Here is a 20,108-nt window from a genome sequence, read left to right on the forward strand (position 1 = left end):
CTCGCCCGCCCGTGAGGTCCCGGGGAGGAGGCGCCTGCCGCAGGGACAGAGTTGTGCTCAGGACACCTGCAAAGCAGCTGGCTGAGTCCAGCCTGGTGTCAGCCCTGGACTGGCCGCTACTTGCTGCTGGTAAAGAGCCTGGCGCCTTTCTCTGGGCAGGTGCATCGGGGCATGCGCAGGAACACCGCAGGCCGGAGGAGGGTGCCCCACCGAAACTGCCCAGGCCTGGGTGGGGCTGGGCGGGGGCGTGAGAGGCCATCCGCAGAGACGCTGGGGGAGGGGGGGGTGCGGGCTGCGTGCTCGGGCTCATCCCCGGTCTGCCTTCAAGGCCTATCAGAGAGCACGTCGGCCATGGGCCGGCCTGGTCCCCTGCAGGTCGCATTGTTCTCCAGTGGTATCAGACCCTGCAGAAGAGCACGTGGCCTCTAGCGCCTCGCCCGCAGGGAAGCTGTCCTTCGGAGACCGGGTCCGAGGCTGCCCCGAGTCCCCATCCACCCGAAGGCCAGGCCAGCAGACGTGCCGGCTCACGGCCAGTGACACTGCTGCCGGTGCGGCACTCTGATATTTATGCGGAGCCGAGAACGCTGCTGGAAGCTTCCATTCCCACGGCACGTGTCCCGGGTTCTCCGGTTGCAGCAGGACTTCCCGCCCGTTGTGCACAGGCAGCTCCTGGAGAACTGAGTGTCTGCGTATCAGGGTCTGGTTCGCTGGGGCAGACTAGGCACTGTGCACCCAGAACTGCCCCCGTGCCCCCCACCTGTCCCCAGGGAACACGAGCACTGCCGCCCGGCCTGGGATCGGGGCCACACAGCACCCCGTCTCTAGGCACAGGTCTCGGTCCGGTGCGGGAACAGGAAGGGGAGCCAGTGGGCCAGGCCCCTCTCTTCTCTCCGTTTTCTCACCTGGAAAATGGGGACATCTGGGCGATGGGGAGACACTGTGCAGCTGAGCCGAGGGCCGCGCAGACGGGCCCCTTCCAGAGGGCTCTGAGCAGTGAGGCGGCCCCGGGTCCCTGGACGAGCCCGGAAGGCCTGGCCCTGTGCCATGGAGCTGCCTGAGCCCCTCCCCCCACTGGGACAGGAGCTTCTGCCCAGGGAGCTGCAGGGATCGCCCGTTCGCAGTGAAGCTGCCTGGAACCAACCCTGGACGCCAGGCCCCTGCCGAGCGAGTTGTTCTGCGTTCGTGGGTACTGACGCTGTGGTCGGACCCCAGCGATCCGGCCTGGGCTGCCGGGTCGGCTGCCTCCTCAGCACTCGGCCATCCTGGCCACCCATGTTCACGGCCAGTTAGCAGGGAGGCTCCTCCAGCCACTGCTACTTCTCCTTCTCCACCTCGGCGCCCGGATTGTGACGCGAAGTGAGCGCTCGGAGCGCCCCAAGCTCTTGTCGCGATCGGGGACCGGGCAGCGGGTCTTTGAGCCTTCAGGGCGCGGTGTAGGTGCGGGGGGCGACCTCCAACTCCTGTGCACAGAGAGCTCGCTTCACGTGTGGCCTAACCTGACCGAAACCCCAGGTAGAGACAGACACCCTGGGAGGAGCCGGAGTCCATGCCAGTGGCCTAGGGGCGAGGGCTTTGGCTCCATTAATAGGAACATGTGTTCACGTGAGACCTTGTTTGTGGTTTGGCCACCTTTTCACGCTGTGTCTTCCAGAATATTAGATCATTGAGTTAGGGGGACTTGTAAGCTGTGAAGCCCAGTCTGTGAGCGCTTGGCACCCGAGAGAAGGCGGGTGGCCCTGGTCAGAGTGGTCGAAGGGAGTGTGGGGCCCGTGGCCCATCCAGGGTGGAAATAAACAGGATCGTGGGGGAGGGAACTCCAGACAGGGACCATGGGAGGACAGGCCAGCTTCTGGCCCTTCACCCTGTGTGTGTCTGTGCTGGGAGGGACGGGCAGCTTCTGTCCTCTCAGAAAGGCGGGGCCTTTGCCCTTTATTCTTCCGGAGCCATAGAACCTAGGCCGAGGGCTGATGGGCCCCAGACCCGCCCCGTCCTGTGAGGAGCTGCCTGCGGCTGGAGGTCAGCGCCCTGCGGCGGGGTCTCGTCTCTGAGCGGGCGTGGGTGTGTGTGCGTGGGAATGGGTGTGCGTGAGTGCGTGGGGTCAGGGACACACATCACAGGAGTAGCGGCAGACACCGCACGTGTGCACCCAGGAAGGGCGAGGGGTTCGCGGTGGGCGGGGGGAGCGCTGGGCTGTGGAGGCCATCTGGGTTCTGGGTACACTCCAGGGGCCCGGGCAAGTCACCTCACCTCTCTGGTGACTGCCGCTCATAGTTAAGCAGGAAGGATGGAATGGCCGTCCTGCCCGCGTGCCCTGGGGCCTGTACGCGGAGGAGAGGGAGAGCTCCCTGGGGCCAGCGGGCTGGATGGCGCCCACGGCACCGGGTCGGGCGCAGCCTTGGGGGCTGCTGCGGGGCGAGTCGCTAGCGGTTCAGTGACACACTGTTTGAGCACTTTGTGCTCGTCTTCAGCATCGTCCCTGGGCAGACGGCACCCACGACAGCCCCCTGAGATGTGTGCACCCTAGGAGGCTGCCTGGGTCTGAGTCCAGGTGGCCAGGGGACAGGAGCAGGGGGCTTCCGTCATGGCTCCTGACAAGCACACCCCTCGCCGTGGGCCTGCGAGGAGTTGCAGACGCTCATGCGCCTGCTCAGCCGGGCGCCAGGCAGATGACTCGACAGGGCAGCCGCTGTAATCCACCTGCACAGCCTCTCTGCTTCCAGAACCACAGTGCACATGGGGCACGCACAGCGGAGCTCCTGAGACCCCTTCTGGGGGCTGGCCAGTAGGGTATCCGGCGCAGGATGTGGGAGCCCCGAACCTCTGAGTCATGGTCCTTTAGGACATCCGTGAAACCCCCACTTCCTGCTGTCGCCTTCCTGGCCCAGGACCTTAGCCCTCTGTGCGTCTCAGCTCCCAGCCAGGCGGTGACAGGGCATCTCAAGGAGTCGGGGGGCCCTCTGGCCCTGCAGGAGCGAGGTAAAGGGGGTGCTGCCCTCCTGAGCACCGGCGCCGGGCTGAGCCCGGAGAGCCGCCGGCACCCTCGCCAGGTGTACTGGAATCTCCCGATTAGCAAGGGCCCAGGGCCGGGGGGAGACAAGTCACAGGGACCCCGGGACAGGGGCTCTGGACGCTCTTCGGGGCAGCAGGGAGCCTCGGGTTCCCCAGCAGGACCGCCTGGCAGCAGGAGTCGCGGCTGCAAACAAGGGAGAGGGGACGTTGGGACCGTGTCAGGTCACGCTGAGGGAGGAGGAAGGTGGCCCAGCCCATCTGGCGTCTGCCGGGCAGGGTGACCACGATGACGGTGGTGGTTTGACACGGTGACCACTTAGTGCATCTTACCCAGAGCTAGACTCTGCCCTGTGCTCTGTAAGTGCCCCCCACTAAGGGCCATGCACCCCAGTTCACCAGAGAGGAAACTGAACCGCAGAGAGGCTGTCGTTTGTCCAGGGCCCCAGGTGAACCAGGACTCAAATCCAGGTCTGCCCGGCCCCCCTGCACCTTCCGCTCTGAACTGGTCCCCCTGGCATGTGGGGCACCAGGCTAGACATCTGTTGAGGCCTCCTTGTTCTGGGGGAGTCAAGGTGGGTGCACTGATGTACCCCAAGCTGGGGGAGAAGACGAGTGGCCCTTCTTTGAGATAAGAGGCCAACAGTGTCGTGAACAGGAATACTGGGTACCCTCGGCCCCCAGGCCGCTGCCCCGCTTGGAGGCAGACGCGGGTCACCACCCGCGGACAGGTCAGCGGTCAGGGGATGGCGGAGCGAAGAACACAGGCCTGAGGCTGGGCCCCGGATCCTGCTCTGTGCCTGAAGCCTGGGGCTGGGGCTGGGGCAGGGGGGGGGGGCTGTTGCCATGGCTGCTAGGACCCAGGAATCATGCCCCAGGTCAGCACCTCCCAGGAGACCATCCGGTTGCTCTGCAGTGGGAGCCCAAGGCCGTACAGCAGGGACAGCAAGCCGCCGATAAACACATCAGACGTAGTTGTAAAAAATACTTAAATACTTTGCCCCAGTCTTACTCCAAGAAGTAATCATCGTTGAGGGTTAGTGTGCAGCCTTCTTGGCTTTTAGACACGCCCCCACACACGTTTACACACACACACTCACCCACTCTTGCACACACACACAGGTTGACCACGCTGCACGTCCCGGTGTTACCTGCCTCCTTACACACTCACACATACACACGGGCTGACCACGCTGCACGTCCCGGTGTTACCTGCCTCCTTACACACTCCCGCACGCGCGCGCACACACACACACACACGGGTTGATCATGCTGCACATCCCGTTACCTGCCTCCTTACACACTCCCACACTCTCCCACACTCCCGCACGCACACACAGGTTGACCACGCTGCATGTCCCGTTGTTACCTGCCTCCTTGCACACTCACGCTCTCCCGCACACTCGCACGCACACACACAGGTTGACCACTCTGCATGTGGTTCTGGTACCGCCTCCAGGGCGGCTCCCCGAGCTCCTGCTTGCATCCACCTCATTCTTTTTCAGGGGCTGCTCGGGACCCCGAAAGCACACGTGTGCCGTGTTGATGTAACCGTTCCCCGTGTGGTGCTTGGGTGACTTCGTTTCTCTCTGACAGACAAGCTTCACCGAGCATCCTGAACACACCGCCCGCCCGCCAGGCACACACCTTCTCTGGCCCCCACCCCTGGGTCAGGGCGGCTGCCGGACCTGCTCCGCCCACCTCAGTGATGAGGACGGTCCCTGCATCTCCAACCCTTGTGCCTTTCTCTTCCTCTTCAGGTACGAGGTGGTCTGCCAGAGCTCAGAGCTGGCCAAGGACATCCTGGTGCCCTCCTTCGACCCCAAGAGCAAGCACTGTGTGTTTCAAGGTGACCTCCTGCTGTTCAGCTGTGCGGGTGCCCACCCGCGGCACCACCGGGTCTGCCCCTGCCGGGACTTCCTCAAGGGCCAGGTGGCTCTCTGCAAGGACTGTCTATAGGGGCCGCTGGCCTGGCCCTGCGCGCACTCTGCCGGGAGGCAGTGGTTCCAGCCCGTCCTGGCAGAGCCAGGGGCCCACGCCATTCAGGGACTCGCACCAGAGCCTGAACTTTTGGTGGAAGGTTTCGATTTGGCATCGCTCCTCCTGTGGTCAGAGCATCACCGCGGAGCTTTTGCCCAAAACACGAGAGCAGGCGTCAGGCCGGGGCCTGACTTTCCTCCCCGGCACAACCTTGGTTCCTCTTTGAGGAGTGACTATCGGGAGGACTGTCCGTGCAGCTGCTCCGGGCAGAGCACGCATCTCAAGATTCATTCAGAACAAAACCAAACCAGAGGAGGAATCGAGCTGGTTGGAGAGAACTTCGTATGGGAACATTCCTAAATCCATTAACTTATTTATTTGGGAGGGCGGGAGGGGGTCGGGAGAGGGCAACGAGGGATTGATCACAGGTCTTGTTCTTTTGATTTTCCACTGTTTACCATCCACCTTCACGATGACATTTTCTCTGCTTCGGGCGGACGCAGGCGGGAGAGACGGGGGTGGGGCTGGTGGCACCTGACTCCAGGCGGACCGTGGCAGAAGAGAAGAAAACCCTGTGCACGTGCTTGAGGGGTGGCATCTACGGGGCGGGCTCCCCCAGGCTGTGGGGGACAAGCCAGCCAGGGAGAGAAGGTGCAAGACTGGGCACGTGACATCCGGTGGTGGGTGGCAAATCCCGGAAGGCGGGGCGGGAAGCTGCTCTCGCACTTGGTCGTGATGCTCACCCCGAAGAGGACTGTCTGAGCTGGGACTGGACAGGAGTGAAGCCGGCCCGTGAACCACCGGAGCTGGGCTCCAGACGGCCGGGCTGGTGGTCATCCCCTCTATGTCCAGCGTCACTAGTGCAGGGAAGGGGGCTCTCGGTGAGCTGGACGTTGGCCGGGTAGCAGGGTGGGCCAGGATGAAGTGACTCGCTGCCGTGGCCCCTCGCCTGTGGGAGTGGGGTGGCGGTGGCGTTCAGTCCAGGCACCAGTGTTCTGGGCGGGGGGTGAGCCACTTGGCAGCTGAGCCTGGTCAGACTCACTGGACCCCCGTGTCCAACCTGGAGCGCCTGTTCTCTGCCTTGGGTGGGTTTCCACCCCCACTGGGCACGGTCTTAGTGCTTTGGCTGTAGGAATGTTACCTGGGAAGCCCTGGCATCGCTGCTGGTGGGAGTGAGCCCTCTCCTGCCTCGCAGAGAATCCCCGCTATGAGCAGGGTGGCCCACCCCGCCCTCGGGGTTTGAGTGCCTTGGGGGCTCTGGCCTCCCTGGCGGCCACACCTGCGTGGCCTTGGGCAGCGGGCCCAGCCCTGGTGGCCTTTGAGAAGTGAGACTGCAGGAAGGGTCTGTTTCCTGGGGACCAGAGGCAGCGGAGTCTGGGTGTGGGAGGCAGGTTCTGCCTGCTCTTCCTCCTTCCCTAGTGCACCAGCATCACCAGGTGCAGTCAGCCTTCACTCGGGCTGTGGCGGGTCTGAATCCCACCGCCAGTCCTCGAGGAAGGAGAGGGTAAGGAGGGGCGGCCGGCTCTCCCCCTCAGGTGGCCCCTGAACACGAGCCAGGAAGAGTGCTGACGGGAAGCCTGGGCCCAGCAGCAAGGGCGCAGGTCCAAAGGCAACCTTGGTAATGGGGTGTGAGTGAGCAAGCTAGTGCGGCGTATGTGGTCTCCCAAGGTTTGCAAGGGCAGTTCCTGGAGTAGGAGGAGAAGCAACTGCCTTCCGCGCTGTTAGGAATTGCTTTTCCCTGTGAATGGGCCTCTTGGCTGCACCCTAAATTGTGGAAATTGGCTTGAGCGCCCAGGCCTGCAATTCCCGGGCCAGTGCTGCCCTCTCCTGGGCTCTTCGGGGAACTTCCAATGGTGAGGATGTCAACGCAGGCATTCGACCAGCAGGGGGAGCCTGCGGGTCGAGCCCAATTTCCCACTCTCAGCAAGGTTAACCCGTTTGCAGAGCTGTTGAAACAGGCGCAGGAACTCCAAGCAAGGCGGCTGGAAAGCTGCCTTCTGGGGAAAGACGCTGCCCTGCCTTGTGCTCCAGACGCTGCAGGGATTGTTTGCTGGCTGCCCGAGCTCAGGGCCTCCCCACTTTCCCACTTCTGTGTCAGGACCCTCAGGTCAGGTGTCCAGCGGGGCATCACTTGCCCCAGTTCGGGCCTCTGGCTTCCCCAGTCCGCGGTTGGCTGAAGTGCGGCGGAGTCCCGCCAGGGGCGCTGCTGCTCCGGGCCTGGGGCAGCGGTCCCCGGGGCACGGGAGGGCCCAGCGTGGACAGGGCCCTGGGAGGAAGGCACCTTCCAGCGGGGGCCCCGGGTGAATCCTAAACCAACCTGTCTCTGAGACACAGCCGCTCGCAGGGGCATCCTGTGCTACGGGCGTATCTCGCCCAGTCTGGACGTTTTTGTACATTTTTTCCTAAGTGACATTTGACGCCCCCCCCCCCCCCCCCCGCGATCTTAAGTTCTTAAAAAGCTTGAGGGAGAACATTCGTGTAATTTATTGAGAGAGAGAAAGCCTTCCTCCGCTACTAGACACTGCGGAGCGAAAGCTGCTCACGGAAACGCCTCTTCGCGCCAGGGAGCCCTGTTCGTTCGCAGGTAATTTGATTTGCACATGAGCGAGTGGAGCGGTTTCTTGCATTTTTGCTTTGACTGGGATTTTGTCACTGCCTCTGGTTTGCTCTTTTGTGTTTGCTGTACGTTTGGAAACATCGAGAGTCTGTTTCTTTGATATTTATTGTTCCCCTGAGGTCCCTCTCCGGTGTTCTTTGGGGTTGGAATCCGGGTGCTGATGGAGGAGAGCAGACCCCTCTAGCGTGGAGACAGGACCTGGCTTGCATCCCTGGGGGTGCTCAGTGGGCACCAGAAATGCCCTTCAAGCCCCCAAGCCAGCACGGATTATGCACATACACCCCCCATGAAGCAGTGAGAACCCCAAGAGAAGTGCTGGCTTCCCCCAGACCAGCCTCCACCTGCCCAGCGGCTTGGTCACATCTTTGGGCCGGAGGACCGCTGGTTGCCCCGGGCCGTGTGCTGCGCGTGTGCCTGTGAGGTGTGCCAGGGCCGCCGGCCGCCTAGCTGGGGGCTGCTGAAGGGGAGCGGGACCCACTGAGCTCATCAGTGGCGCTGGCCCCCGAACACCTTATCTGGTCGAGTCATGAAGGGGAGGGGTGTGCCCGTCCTTCGTTTCCTGAGTGAACACAGGGTTTGAGAAATGTGACTACTTGGTTTCATGTGGGAGGAGAGCCCCCGGGCATCTCACTGGCCGGAAGGCGTAAATGTGACCAGTGGACAAACTGTGCTGCTCCTAGGTGGGTTTGTGCTTTGTAGACCAGACCCAGGCAGCTACCCCATTTCTCCAGGGTGGCTTCCCTGGACTGTGTGCGTAATTGGGACATTACCACCCCCTTCCATGCCCCTAAAATCCATGATTTCTTTTTTAAAAAGTCTATTTTGTTAACGACAGGCTCTGTTGTATGTGTGACAACTACCCCACGCCTGGATTGTTTTATTTATTTAAAAATACTTTAGTGTCCACATTGGCTTCATTCCAGTCCCATCCATCCCTGTCGGACTGTGGATCACGCGGAGAGCCAGGTGCCATAGGCTGACCTCTAGGAAGGTGGGACTTCCCTAAAGCTGAGGGCGAGTTCCTTTCGTTCTTGTTGGCTTCAACAAACAGTGGGGAACCAGGTTTTTATAGCAAAAGGCCAAACTAGCTGTAGAGTCTCAGATGCAAAAAAAAAACACACAAAAAAACAAACAAAAAAAAACCCTAGCTCTTTTAGCACATGGGGCTTCGTGAGGATTCAGTGTTCAGCGGTGTCTGGCACGTAGGAAGCCCTCGTAAATGTTAAATATTGTTGTTCTTATCAGCATTTTACAAAACTTGAGAAATAAAGAGCTGAGCTCACTCCTTATCAGTTGATTCAAAGGTCATAGGTACGTAAGACTCTTGTTCCAGGTGGAGGGAGTGCGGTGGGACTTACCGCTGAGCACGTCCAAGTCCGCGCCCACCCTGCCGGGGAGACGGCACCGGCCCGAATGCACTGACTGGTTTGAAAATATGCCCGACTTCAGCCCCAGATGAAATTAGGCTGCAAGATTTGTACCTGGGAGATGACAAGGGTGACCTTTGGCCCCATGCTGGACCTCACCGCATGGATGTCTCCTGGACCATTCCAGAGTGTTCCCTTGTGGAACTTTTTGAGCTAGAAATTAAGGGGAATGCTCTCGTTGACTGCCTCCTGAAAGTTAATTGGGTTCCCTTGAAACTCAGGAAGAGAGGCAGGCTTTTCTTTTCTCAAGGGGAAAGAAATGACCAATTACACTTACCATTCCCCAGGAGGTCCCTTTGCTGACCCTCGTAGTCCAGTCCACAGGGACGAGACGCCTGGGCTGGTTAGCTGTCACCTCTTTGCACTGGCCCCGGGCCACTGCAGCTGGCCTGGGGACCCAAGACTATCCCACCATCCCTGGGGAGCCATTGGGCAGGGTGGGGACTCCCAGAGGCTGCTCATGGTTCACTGATTTTTCCCCCAAATCACCTAAGTGTTAGCTCACTTTTTGTTTTATGGGGTTTTAGGCCCCTACTCCCCGAGGGATTTGCGCCGCACCTCCTGCCCGGCTCAGCCCTCCGGACAGACCGCACCGCAGTGCGGATCCGCTGGAGCCCGTGTCTGTAAGCTCCTCTGTTTTCTCTGGCTGGATCAGCAGATGAGATGTCTGTGGGTACAGGACTGGGGTTTACCTTCTTCATAGCATCATTCCCTCTATCCTCGATTTTGTGGCGCCTCGAGATTTCCCCCAGCCCCCGTGTGGCAGAGAGGCCGACAGCCAGGGGTGCTCCTGGGTGAGCAGGTGTCTGGAGGAAGGGGGAGGGGTTCCGGGCTGGCAGAGCCCTGCTGGAGGGCGGGATGCCTGGCTGAGGGCAGGATGGGGACCTGGTGCAGTCGGCGCCTTTGCCAAAGGGGAGACGAGCAAACGGGAAGCGCTCACTGTCCTGCCCAGGTGTTACGTGGACAACAGCGGGACCGTCATTGCCAAAGGAGATGGTGACGTCCTTTCTGCTGTCACAGCCTTGATGTCTTCAAGCTAATGACCATTCACAACTGTGTCTTCAAACAGCTCCTGGTTCATGCTGGGGTTACGTAGCCCAGGATTTTGCAAGTGAGCGTCCCTGTCCACATGTACTGTACCGGCATAGAGAACAGCTTTGTTTTCCACTGTTGTAGACAAAACTAGGGAGAACTTTATTTTTCAATAAACTTTTCTTGTGTGACAGGTGGGAGTGATCTTTGGGGGTCTAGGTGGGCGCAGGGTCACCTGCAGAACACCCCTGCGCTGGCGCCCACCACCTGCATTTCAGCGTCTGCAAACTGCTGGAAAGGCTGAGGGGAGGGTTTCTGTGCGCGTGCCCTTCCCCCACCACGCCCACCACCACCACCTGCAGTGTCCACCTGCAAGGGAAGGAATCAAAGTGGATGGGTAGGCTATTTTCTTTTGAGATAACTGTACTACATCATAAAATAGTCCTGAAAAGGCATTTGGTTATGTCCATGCCCTGGAAAAAGGAAGGTTAAATCCATGCTGTAGGCGATGCCGGAGGAAGGCACAGCTGCTCTCGCTCCGCCCAGAACAGGGACAGCACACGTTCCGTGTGCACCGATCCAGAAAGGTGCCGAGAAACCGTGAGTGGGTAAGTTCAGGGGAGGCTACATACTAGATAGTAAAGATACAGAAAACCTTCAGAGAAGACACCTACTGGATCTTGCATTTCCCAGACCTGTTTGAACAGCCGTCCGTGTAGCATGTTACCGCGCTACAGTGCTCTGCAAAGTGCTGCTGCAGGAAGCCACGCCGACGGCGTCAGGTTGGGCCAAGGTCAGTGCCTTAGACCCAACCACCTTTCCTTAACCAGCCTGGGGCAGCTGGTGGGAGATGGGGCACAGGAGGGGGGGCAGCTGGTGGGAGATGGGGCACAGGAGGGGGGGCAGCTGGTGGGAGATGGGGGGCAGCTGGTGGGAGATGGGGCACAGGAGACGGGGGGGAGCTGGTGGGAGATGGGGCACAGGAGGGGGGGCAGCTGGTGGGAGATGGGGCACAGGAGGTGGGGGGGGCACAGGAGACGGGGGGGCGGCTGGTGGGAGATGGGGGGCGGGAATCTGGGCAACAGCCAAGGTCAGCGCCAAGGGCCTGAATGCATGGCCACCCTCCTCACCTGAGCGGTGGGTGGGCCTGCCACAGAGAGGCCACAAAGCCCATCACAAGTCCTGCAGGGTCTCCACTCACACCACTCCCCCAGGAGCAAGTGACCCTGCCACGCTGCCTTCAGCCACAACGGCAAACCTGTCCCGTGCCACAGGAAACGGCAAGGTCTTTATTGCTCAGCCACTGTTGCCTGCACAGGCAGCGGTACTGGAGGTACAGACTGCTGTGGGGGGACCATTTTTACAGACCCGACACCTAACATGACAAACTGAAGACACCTTGTTCCTTACAGAGGAAGCAGCCGCTCGAACAGACTAACGTACCCTCAGCACTGAGCATACAGACATGTGCACATGTGGTAGGTTATATAATTATTTATTACAAATAAATGGTAGTTTCACATCTGTCAAAAATGGATCCTGTTTTTACCTGTATGTTCAGGTTCTGAATGTACAAGAAAGGGTCATGTGCTTAGTTTGTCCATGCAAAGCTCATACATGTATCACTAAGGACTTTAAAAATAGAATGGTCTCCTTTTGAACGCATCCGTGTAGATTGGGGGTTAGTAAAACAGTATGAAACTAATGAAGTACGTTGATAGAAATTAGGAAGTGCGATATACTGATGGTCTGGGCGTGGGCGGGGAGGGACAAAGGGACGCACGGTCTCCCGTTCTGCCCGGAGACTGGACTGCGAGGCGGGAGCCCGGCAGAGCCCAGAGGAGCTGGTTCCGGCAGGTGCTGGGCGGGAGGCGGTCTGCCGAGCAGAGATCTTACCTGCCCACAAGAACCCCCTTCCTCCAGGAAGGAGAGGTCAGCTCCCGCGGCAGTGGGGAGACCAGCCCCTCCGGTGCACGTGGCCGTATCGGGGTGACGGGGGCAGTGGAGCCGGGGAGCAGTGCGGACCGACCTGCTGGGCAGACCTGTCCCCATGGACACGGGCTTTCCCACTAAGACAGTGCGTGTCGCTGAGACACTGGCGCCGGCGGCCCGTGGGGAGGCCTCCCTGGGGTCCTCGTGGAACTGGCCGGCCCTTCACTCAAACATCTCGTAGTGGCGCGTCTGCCTCACCCTGGGCACCATGTCGATGAGGAGTCTGCAGGCAGAGACAGGTCAGCCCAACCCCGCACCCGCGCTGGCGCACTCGGGGGAGCGGGCTGAGGGCGATTTTCTTAAAAACATAATTCACACCATAAAACAGCCTTTTCAAGTGTATGCTTCGGTGGTTTTCAGTGTACGCACAGATTGTCCCACCTCCACCACCTTCGTTCTAGAACATTCCCTCACCCCAGAAACAAACCCACTAGCAACACCCTTTTCCCCTCCCCAAACAATATCTTTTCCCCAACTAAGAAAACAATTATAAAAGTAGACATGTACCCATTCTTTTCACCTAATTGTTTAAAGTGTAAACTATAATGTCTATTTGTTTTGTTTGTTCGTATGTTTGTTTTTAGATTCCAAGTATAAGTGAAATCAGAGGGTGTTGTCTCCCGACTCATCTCACTTAGCGTAATACCCTCTAGGCCCCTCCACACTGCGCGAGTGCGCGTTCGTGCTTGTGAGGGTGGAGCCACGTCCACGTGGGTGCCCACCCCACCGTCCTCAGCACTCGGCTCTCCGTGGACACTCAGGTTGCCTCCATATCTTGGTGATTGTGAACAATGCCGCCTAGATCTTTTGGAATCAGTGTTCTGGATTGCTCAGGACAAATACTCAGAATGGGATTTATGGATTGTAGGGGTAGTTCTGTTTCTAATTTTTTGAGGAACCTCCATACCATTTTCCACAGTGGCTGCACCAACTTACAATCCCACCAACAGTGCACGAGGGTTCCCTTTTCTCCACATCCTTACCATCACTTGTCGGATTTACTGACTGTGGCCATTCTGGCAGGTGTGGGGTGATATTGCACGCTGGCTTTAATTTGCATTTCTCTGCTGATTAGTGATGCTGAGCATCTTTTCATATGTATGTTGGCCATCTGTATGTCCTCTTCCGAGAAATGTCTATCCAGGTCCTCTGTCCATTTTTTTTATCAGATTGTTAGGGGGTCTGGATTTTTGTTTGGTTTGGTTGGGTGTTAAGTTATATAATTTCCTTATATATTTTGGAAATTACCCACTTATGGGATATATTATTGGTGCATATCTTCTCCCATGCAATGTAGGTTGTCTTCTGTTAATGGGTTCCTTCACTATGCAAAAAATTCTTAGTCGGATATAGTCCCATTTATTTATTCTTCTGTTTCCCTTGCAGGAGGAGACAGATCCAGAAAAATATTACTAAGAGTGATGTCAGAGAGTTTACTGCCTATGTTTTCTTCTAGGAGCTTTATGATTTCAGGTCTTATAATTAAGTCTTTAATCCATTTTCAGTTTATTTTTGTATATGGTATAAGAAAGTGGTCGAGTTTCATTCTTTTGCACGTGTCTCTCTCCCAACAGCATTTATTAAGGAGACTATCTTTAGCCTATTGTATATTCTTGCCTTCTCTGTCATAGATTGATGATATAGATGTGAGTTTATCTCTGGTCTCTCTATCGTGTCTCATTGATCTATGTATCTATTTTTATGCCAGTACCATGCTGGTTTGATTATTCTTGCCTTGTAGTATAGTTTGATGTCAGGGAGCATGATAAACTTCCAACTTTGTCCTTTCTCAAGAATACTTTGGCTATTTGGAGCTCTTTGTGGTTCCATGTAATTTGTTCTAGTTCTGTGAAAATGCCATTAGTATTTTCAAAGGGATTGCACTGACTCTGTAGCTTGCTTGGGAGTATGGACATGTTAACTGTGTTTATTCTCCAGTCCACGAGCACAATGTAGCCTTCCATTTATTTGTATCTTCAGTTTCTTTCTTCAGTGTCTTATTGTTTCCCAAGTACAGGTATTTTTACCTCCTTGGTTAAATTTATTCCTAGGTTGTTTTTGTTTTGTTTTTTTCTTTATTGATTTCAGAGAGAAATGGAGGGAGAGAGAGATAGAAACATTGATGAGAGAGAACATTGACTGGCCGCCTCCTGCATGCCCCCCACTGGGGATTGGGCCCACAACCTGGGCATGTGCCCTGACCAGGAATCGAACCAGCGACCTCTTGGTGCATGGGTTGATTTTCAACCCCTGAGACACACCGGGTGGGCCTAGGTATTCTTTTTAATGCCACTTTAAATAGGATTGTTTTCTTCACTTCTCTTTCTGATAGTTCATTATTGGTATATAAAAATGCAACTGATTTCTGAATATTAATTTTGTATCCTGCTACTTGACTGAATTTATTAGTTCTAATAGTTTTCTTTATGTGAAATCTTCAAGGTTTTCTATATATAGTGTGTCATTTGCAAAGAATGACAGTTTTACTCGTTACTTTCCAGTTTTGGATGCCTTTTCTTTTTCTTGTCTGATGTTGAATAAAAGTGGTGAAAGTGGACATCCTCATCTCTTCCTGATCTTAAAGACAAAGCTTTCAGCTTTTCATCAAGTATGATGTTAGCTGCTTGTCATATATGGCCTTTACATGCTGAGGTATACTCCCTCTATTTCTACTTTGCTGAGAGTTTTTATCATAAATGGATGCTGGATTTTGTCAAATGCTGTTTCTTCATGTATTGATATGATTTTTATCCTTTAGTTTATGTGGTGTATCATGTTAACTGATTTGCAGATATTGAAGCAACCTTGCATCACAAAAATAAACCCCACTTGATCATGGTGTGTGACCTCTTTAATGTATTGCTGAATTTGGTCTGCTAATACTTTGTTGGGGATTTTTACATCTATGTTCATCAGGGATATTGGCCTATAATTTTCTTTGTTGTGTCTTTGTCTGGTTTTGGTATCAGGGTAATGTCTATTGTAAAATGAGTTTGGGAGCTTCCCTACCTCTTCAGATGTTTGTAATAATTTAAGGACAGGTGTTAATTCTTCTCTGAATGTTTGATAAAATTTACCTGTGAAGCCATTTGGTCCAGGACTTTTTTTTTTTTTTTATCCTCACCCGAGGACATTTTTCCATTTTTTGTACAGAGTGGGAGGGAGAGAGAGGGAGAGAGAGAGAGAGAAACATCGATGTGAAAGGGACACATCGAGTGGCTGCCACCCGCATGACCAACCAGGGCCGGGGACAAACTGCAACCAAGGTACATGCCCTTAGCGGGAACCGAACCCGGGTCTCTCTGGACCTCAGGCGGGCACTCTAACCGCTGAGCCAAACCGGCCAGGGCTGGTCCAGGACTTTTATTTGTTGGAGGTCTTTCGGTTACTGATTTGATTTCATTAGCAATTATTGGTCTGTTCAGATTTTGTTTCTTGTATTATTGTAGGAATTTATCATTTATTCCAGTTAGTCCAATTTGTTGGCATAAAATTGTTTGCATCATTTTCTTATAATCCTTTGTACATTTGTGGTGTCACTTGCCCCTTCTCTTTCACATCAGATTTTATATACTTCGGCCCCCTCTCTTCTTGATGATTCTGACTAAAGGTTTATCAATTTTGCCTGTCTTTTCAAAGGACCAGCTCTTGGTTTCACTGATCTTTTTTATTGTTGTTAGAGTCTATTTCATTTATTTCCACTCTGATCTTTATTATTTCCTTCCTTCTACTCACTTTAGCCTTTGTTTGTTCTTCTTTTTCTAGTTCCTTTAAGTGGAAAGTAAGATCATTTGAGGTTTTCTAGTTTCTTGAGGTAGACTTATACTGCTATAAATTTCCCCCTTAGAAGTGCTTTGGCTGTGTCCCATAGATTTTGGGTCATTGTGTTTTCATTTTCATTTGTCTCGAGGTATCTTTGGGTTTCTTTCTTGATCTCACTCTTAACCCATTTATTGTTATTAAGCATGTTAGTTAGGTTCCACGTGTGTGTGCTTTTCAGTTTCCTTCTTGTAACTGATTTCTAGTTTCATAGCATAGTGATTGGTGAAGATGTTTGGTATGATTTCAATCACCTTAAATTTATTGAGACTTGTTTTGTGGCCTAACATGTCTATCCTGGAAAATATTCTATGTGTGCTTGAAAAGAATGTATATTCTGCTGCTTTGGGGTAAATGTCCTAAAAATATCAATTAAGTCCATTTAAGTGCCATTGAAGGCCACTGTTTCCTTGTTAATTTTCTGTCTCTATGGTGTATTCATTGATGTCAATGGAGTGTTCAAGTCCTCTACTATGACTGTATTACTGTCAATCTCATCCTTTATATCCATCAATTTGCTTTACATATTTAGGTGGTCTTATGTTAGTTGTGTAGATGTCTGCGAGAGGTAGATCCTGTTGTTGGATTGGTCCTTTTACATTATGAAATGCCCTTCTTTTTCTCCTCAACTGAGGACATTTTTATGTTTTTATTTTCAGATAGAGTGGGAGGGAGAGAGGGAGGAAGAGAGAGAGAGAGACATCAATGTGAGAGAGACACATCAACTGGTTGCCACACACACGACCCCAAATGGGGCCGGGGACAAACTGCAACCAAGGTACGTGCCCTTAGCAGGAACCGAACCTGGGACTCTCTGGTTCGTGAGCCAACACTCTAACCGCTGAACCAAACCAGCTGGGACTGAACTTTGTCTATTCCTTTACTTTCAACTTGTGTCTTCCAAACTGAAGTGAGTCTCTTGTAGGCAGTATGTGTGTGTGTGTGTATGTATGTGTGTGTGTGTATATATATATATGTATGTATGTCTTGTTTTTTGCCCATTCAACTACCCTATGTTTTGATTGGAGCATATAGTCCATTAACATTTAAAATAATTGATAGGTATATAGTTATTGCCATTTTATTGTTTTGATTGTTTTTGCAGTGCTTCTCTCTTCCTTTCTTATTCCATTGCTCTTGTGTATTGATAAATTTCTATTGTTTTTGGATTCCTTTCTGTATATGCTCTATATCACACATAGCTTTTGGTTTGTGGTTACCATATGCTTTATATAGCCAAGCTATGTTTATAGCATTCGATTACATTCTAAAATCACTGCAATTTTACTTTCCTCCCAACATTAATGGTTTTGTCATTATTTTCTACTTCTTGTGTGTATCCCTTAATGTACTGTTGTAATTACACATGATCTTCCTACTTGTGCCTTTTAATCTTTAATTATCTTTATTAGTTGGTTGATCAACTGCTTATACTAAATGTTTCCCTTTGTTAGTGGGAATTTTAGCTTTCTACTTAAAGAAGTCCCTTCAACATTTCTTGTAATACTGGTTTAGTGGTGATGAACTCCTTTAGCTTTTTCTTGTCTTGGAAATTCATTAACTCTGCTTTAATTCTAAATGATATAAAGTAACATTTGTGGTAGGTCCTTGCATTTCATGACTTGTAATATTTGTGCCACCCCCTTCTGGCCTGCAAAGTTTCTGTTGAGAAATTGTCTGTCAGTCTTATGGGAGCTCCCTTGTAAGTAACTAACTGCTTTTCTCTGGCACCTTTGGCTTTTTAATTATGATGTGTCTTGGTGTGGGCCTCTTTTGGTTCACCTTTTTTAGGACTTTCTGTGCTCCCTGGCCTTGTGTGTCTATTTCCTTTGCCAGATTAGGAAGTTTTCGATCCCTTGCTCTCTCTTCTCCTTCTGGTAACCTGTGATGCAAAGGTTGTTATTCTTGATGTTATCCCTTAAACTATCCTTTCTTTTTGCTGTTTCAATTGTTTCCCACTACCTTGTCTTCTAGATCACTAATTCAGTCTTCAGTGTTTTGAACTCTGTATCTAGTAGATTACTTGTTTCCATTTTGTTCAATTTTTTTTCTGGAGTTTTCTCCTGTTCTTTTATTTGGGGCATGTTTCTTTGTCTCCACATTTTGCTTGCCTATGTTTGCTCCTATGTATTAGGTGGCACAGCCTTGCATAGCGTCTTGCAGGGCACAGTAGCACAGTCTCCCTGCTCACCTGAGCAAGGTGCTCTAGGGATGTCCCTCATGTGGGTTGTATGCCCTCCTATGTAATTGAGCCTTGACTGCTTGTTGGCACATCAGTGGGTGGGATTAACACTCAGGCTGCCCAGCTGTCCATGACTATAGTGGACAAGCTATAGTGCAGGGACTAACCACGATGTGGGAGTCACTTTCATAGGGCTTTGTTGCATCCATCCTTCAGATGGGTCATTTGTGGAGCTGGTGCGCTGATGTGGTCTAAAGCTGGCCACAGGTGTACTGGTTCTGGAGCCTGTTAGGAGGGACTCCTGTGCAGGCTTGGGGCCACCTGGTGGGAGCTACAAAGTCATTTGTGGTTGGTTGTCACTTGTGCTGGGCTTGGAGGTACTTGGAAGGGGGTATGCTGTGAATCAGGCTGGTTACCACTTGTCCCAGGCTTGGGACCCTCTGGCGGCCACCACAATGTGTGCTGATGCCAGGCATGTGGCCATTTAGTTGAAGCTCTGTTCCAAGTCAACACTGGCAAAGGTTTATGTTGGGCTTGGGGCCCCCTGATGGGAATTACAGTGTGAGCTGAGATCTGTCACCACCTGCGCCAGGCATGCCAAGGCCAGCTGCTGCTTGTCTGGGGTTTGTGGAACTTTGAGAGGTTTTAGGAAAGTCCACAGTGTGAGCCAGCGCTGGCCACTAGTGTGGAAAATCCACCAGAAGCACTCGGGCTGGAAATGCAAGTTGAGTGGGGCAAATGGACAGCTTGGATTTGGCACCCACCTGTGCCCGACGGCTGAGTGGGGGCAGGGCTCAGCAACAAAACTGTGCCTGCCAGCACTTCCATCCCTGGAGAGAGATGCCCTGAGCCCAGTCCACTCAGCTCCTCCCTGGATGTCCCTGGCACTGGAGCACAGACAAATGAGTCTGAGTGAGCAAGTCCATGCGCAGGCCCCTCAGGAGGAATGCTTGAGGCCCCGGTAGCCCTGTTTCACCAGCTGTGAGCCCCACTGGTTTTCACAGCCAGATGTTATGGGGACTCCTCAGCCCAGCACTGGTGCCCCTTTGTGACTTAAAGCCTATGCCCCTTGTCACAGTCCCTGCCTCCCTTCTGTGCCAGCCACAAAAATATCTGATGGGAGCTTTTTCAGTCATGTGACCCCACTCAGGCTCAGGAGGGTCACAGGTACAAGGTGTGACCACTGGGGGTGGAAAGTGGAACACTCTTGGCTGCCAGGAAAGCAAAGAGGAAAACAGGCACTTACTTGACCCCATAGGCGAATATGATAAGGCCGATCAGCACACCTGTGCTGCCGTCCAGGTACCAGACCGCCGAGTTATGCTTGAACACCTCCGCGCTCAGAAGGATAGAGAAGCCCATCACGCCTCCCACGAGGGAGTTAAACCCTGGGAAGGAAGCAGAGAGAGAGGCTGAAGGCAGTGCCAAGAGAACTTTCTTAGCCTCCAAGAAACTACCCAAATGCCAGGCTTGCCTCCACGTTCCAAACACATGTTGCCCAGAAGCACTCTCGCAGGTGAGAGCCACCAACTCAGACACCTACTTGGCTTGTCATGTCTCTGTTCAAATGTCACCAGAGACCTTGCTACATAGAGCCGTCCCCTGCCCTCCAGTCTCCATCCCCTGCCAGGCCCTTGTGGTTATTATCGGTCTTCCTCCACACGAGAATGTGCAGACCCCATGAAGTGCAGGACAGTGCCCGGCGCACAGGAGACTTTCAAATACGTGCTGACTCAAATCTGTTGAATGTCGGGTGGGCCCAGCAGGGATTTTCTCAATCCTAGGAAGTCTGATTATGATCCCATTTTACTGATGAGTTAACTAACATTAAGCAGAGGAAGGTTAAATCAAGTGACCCAGGTCATACAGACTGAGAGGATCAGGGCTGGCTTCTACCTGAGCCCACACCCTTCCCTCCAGAGTCTCAGCCACCTGAGGATTTTCACTCTCTGGGAAGAGAAATGAAGAGTCAGGAATTAGGTACATGGTCGCAGAAACAGCAGTCAAAGCAGAACTGGAGCTAATAGACGTTGGTCATCTCCTTTCACATGTC

The 20,108-nt window shown here is 53.6% G+C and overlaps 2 protein-coding genes and 1 long non-coding RNA gene across 9 annotated transcripts in view; 2 read left to right on the forward strand and 1 right to left on the reverse strand.

Annotated features, from left to right (window-relative positions):
• MGAT5 (alpha-1,6-mannosylglycoprotein 6-beta-N-acetylglucosaminyltransferase) overlaps positions 1-5,527 on the forward strand; it is a 295,024-nt gene extending 289,497 nt beyond the window's left edge. For 3 of the 7 annotated variants that reach the window (XM_036254997.1, XM_036254996.1, XM_036254998.1), the window contains one exon: positions 4,767-5,527. In XM_036254997.1, the coding sequence (XP_036110890.1) occupies positions 4,767-4,965 (199 nt within the window). In that variant the 3' untranslated portion in view covers positions 4,966-5,527. The remainder of the gene's footprint in view (positions 1-4,766) is intronic. The other 4 variants (XM_036255002.1, XM_036255000.1, XM_036255003.1 and 1 more) reach the window with 3 other exon arrangements.
• Positions 5,528-10,567: 5,040 nt separating this feature from the next.
• LOC118625431 lies at positions 10,568-11,561 on the forward strand. Its single transcript, XR_004958676.1, has 3 exons — positions 10,568-10,670; positions 10,756-10,855; positions 11,277-11,561. It is a non-coding gene; the product is annotated as an uncharacterized LOC118625431 (long non-coding RNA).
• A 6-nt stretch (positions 11,562-11,567) lies between these two features.
• The window catches only part of TMEM163 (transmembrane protein 163), a 249,137-nt gene continuing 240,596 nt past the window's right edge, over positions 11,568-20,108 (reverse strand). The window contains exons 7-8 of the mRNA XM_036254421.1: positions 19,302-19,443; positions 11,568-12,277 (exon numbers count right to left, since the gene is read on the reverse strand). Coding sequence (XP_036110314.1) covers positions 12,217-12,277; positions 19,302-19,443 — 203 coding nt within the window. The 3' untranslated portion in view covers positions 11,568-12,216. The remainder of the gene's footprint in view (positions 12,278-19,301; positions 19,444-20,108) is intronic.

The sequence above is a fragment of the Molossus molossus genome, unplaced genomic scaffold, assembly GCF_014108415.1.
Source record: "Molossus molossus isolate mMolMol1 unplaced genomic scaffold, mMolMol1.p scaffold_m16_p_11, whole genome shotgun sequence".
NCBI lineage: Eukaryota > Metazoa > Chordata > Mammalia > Chiroptera > Molossidae > Molossus > Molossus molossus.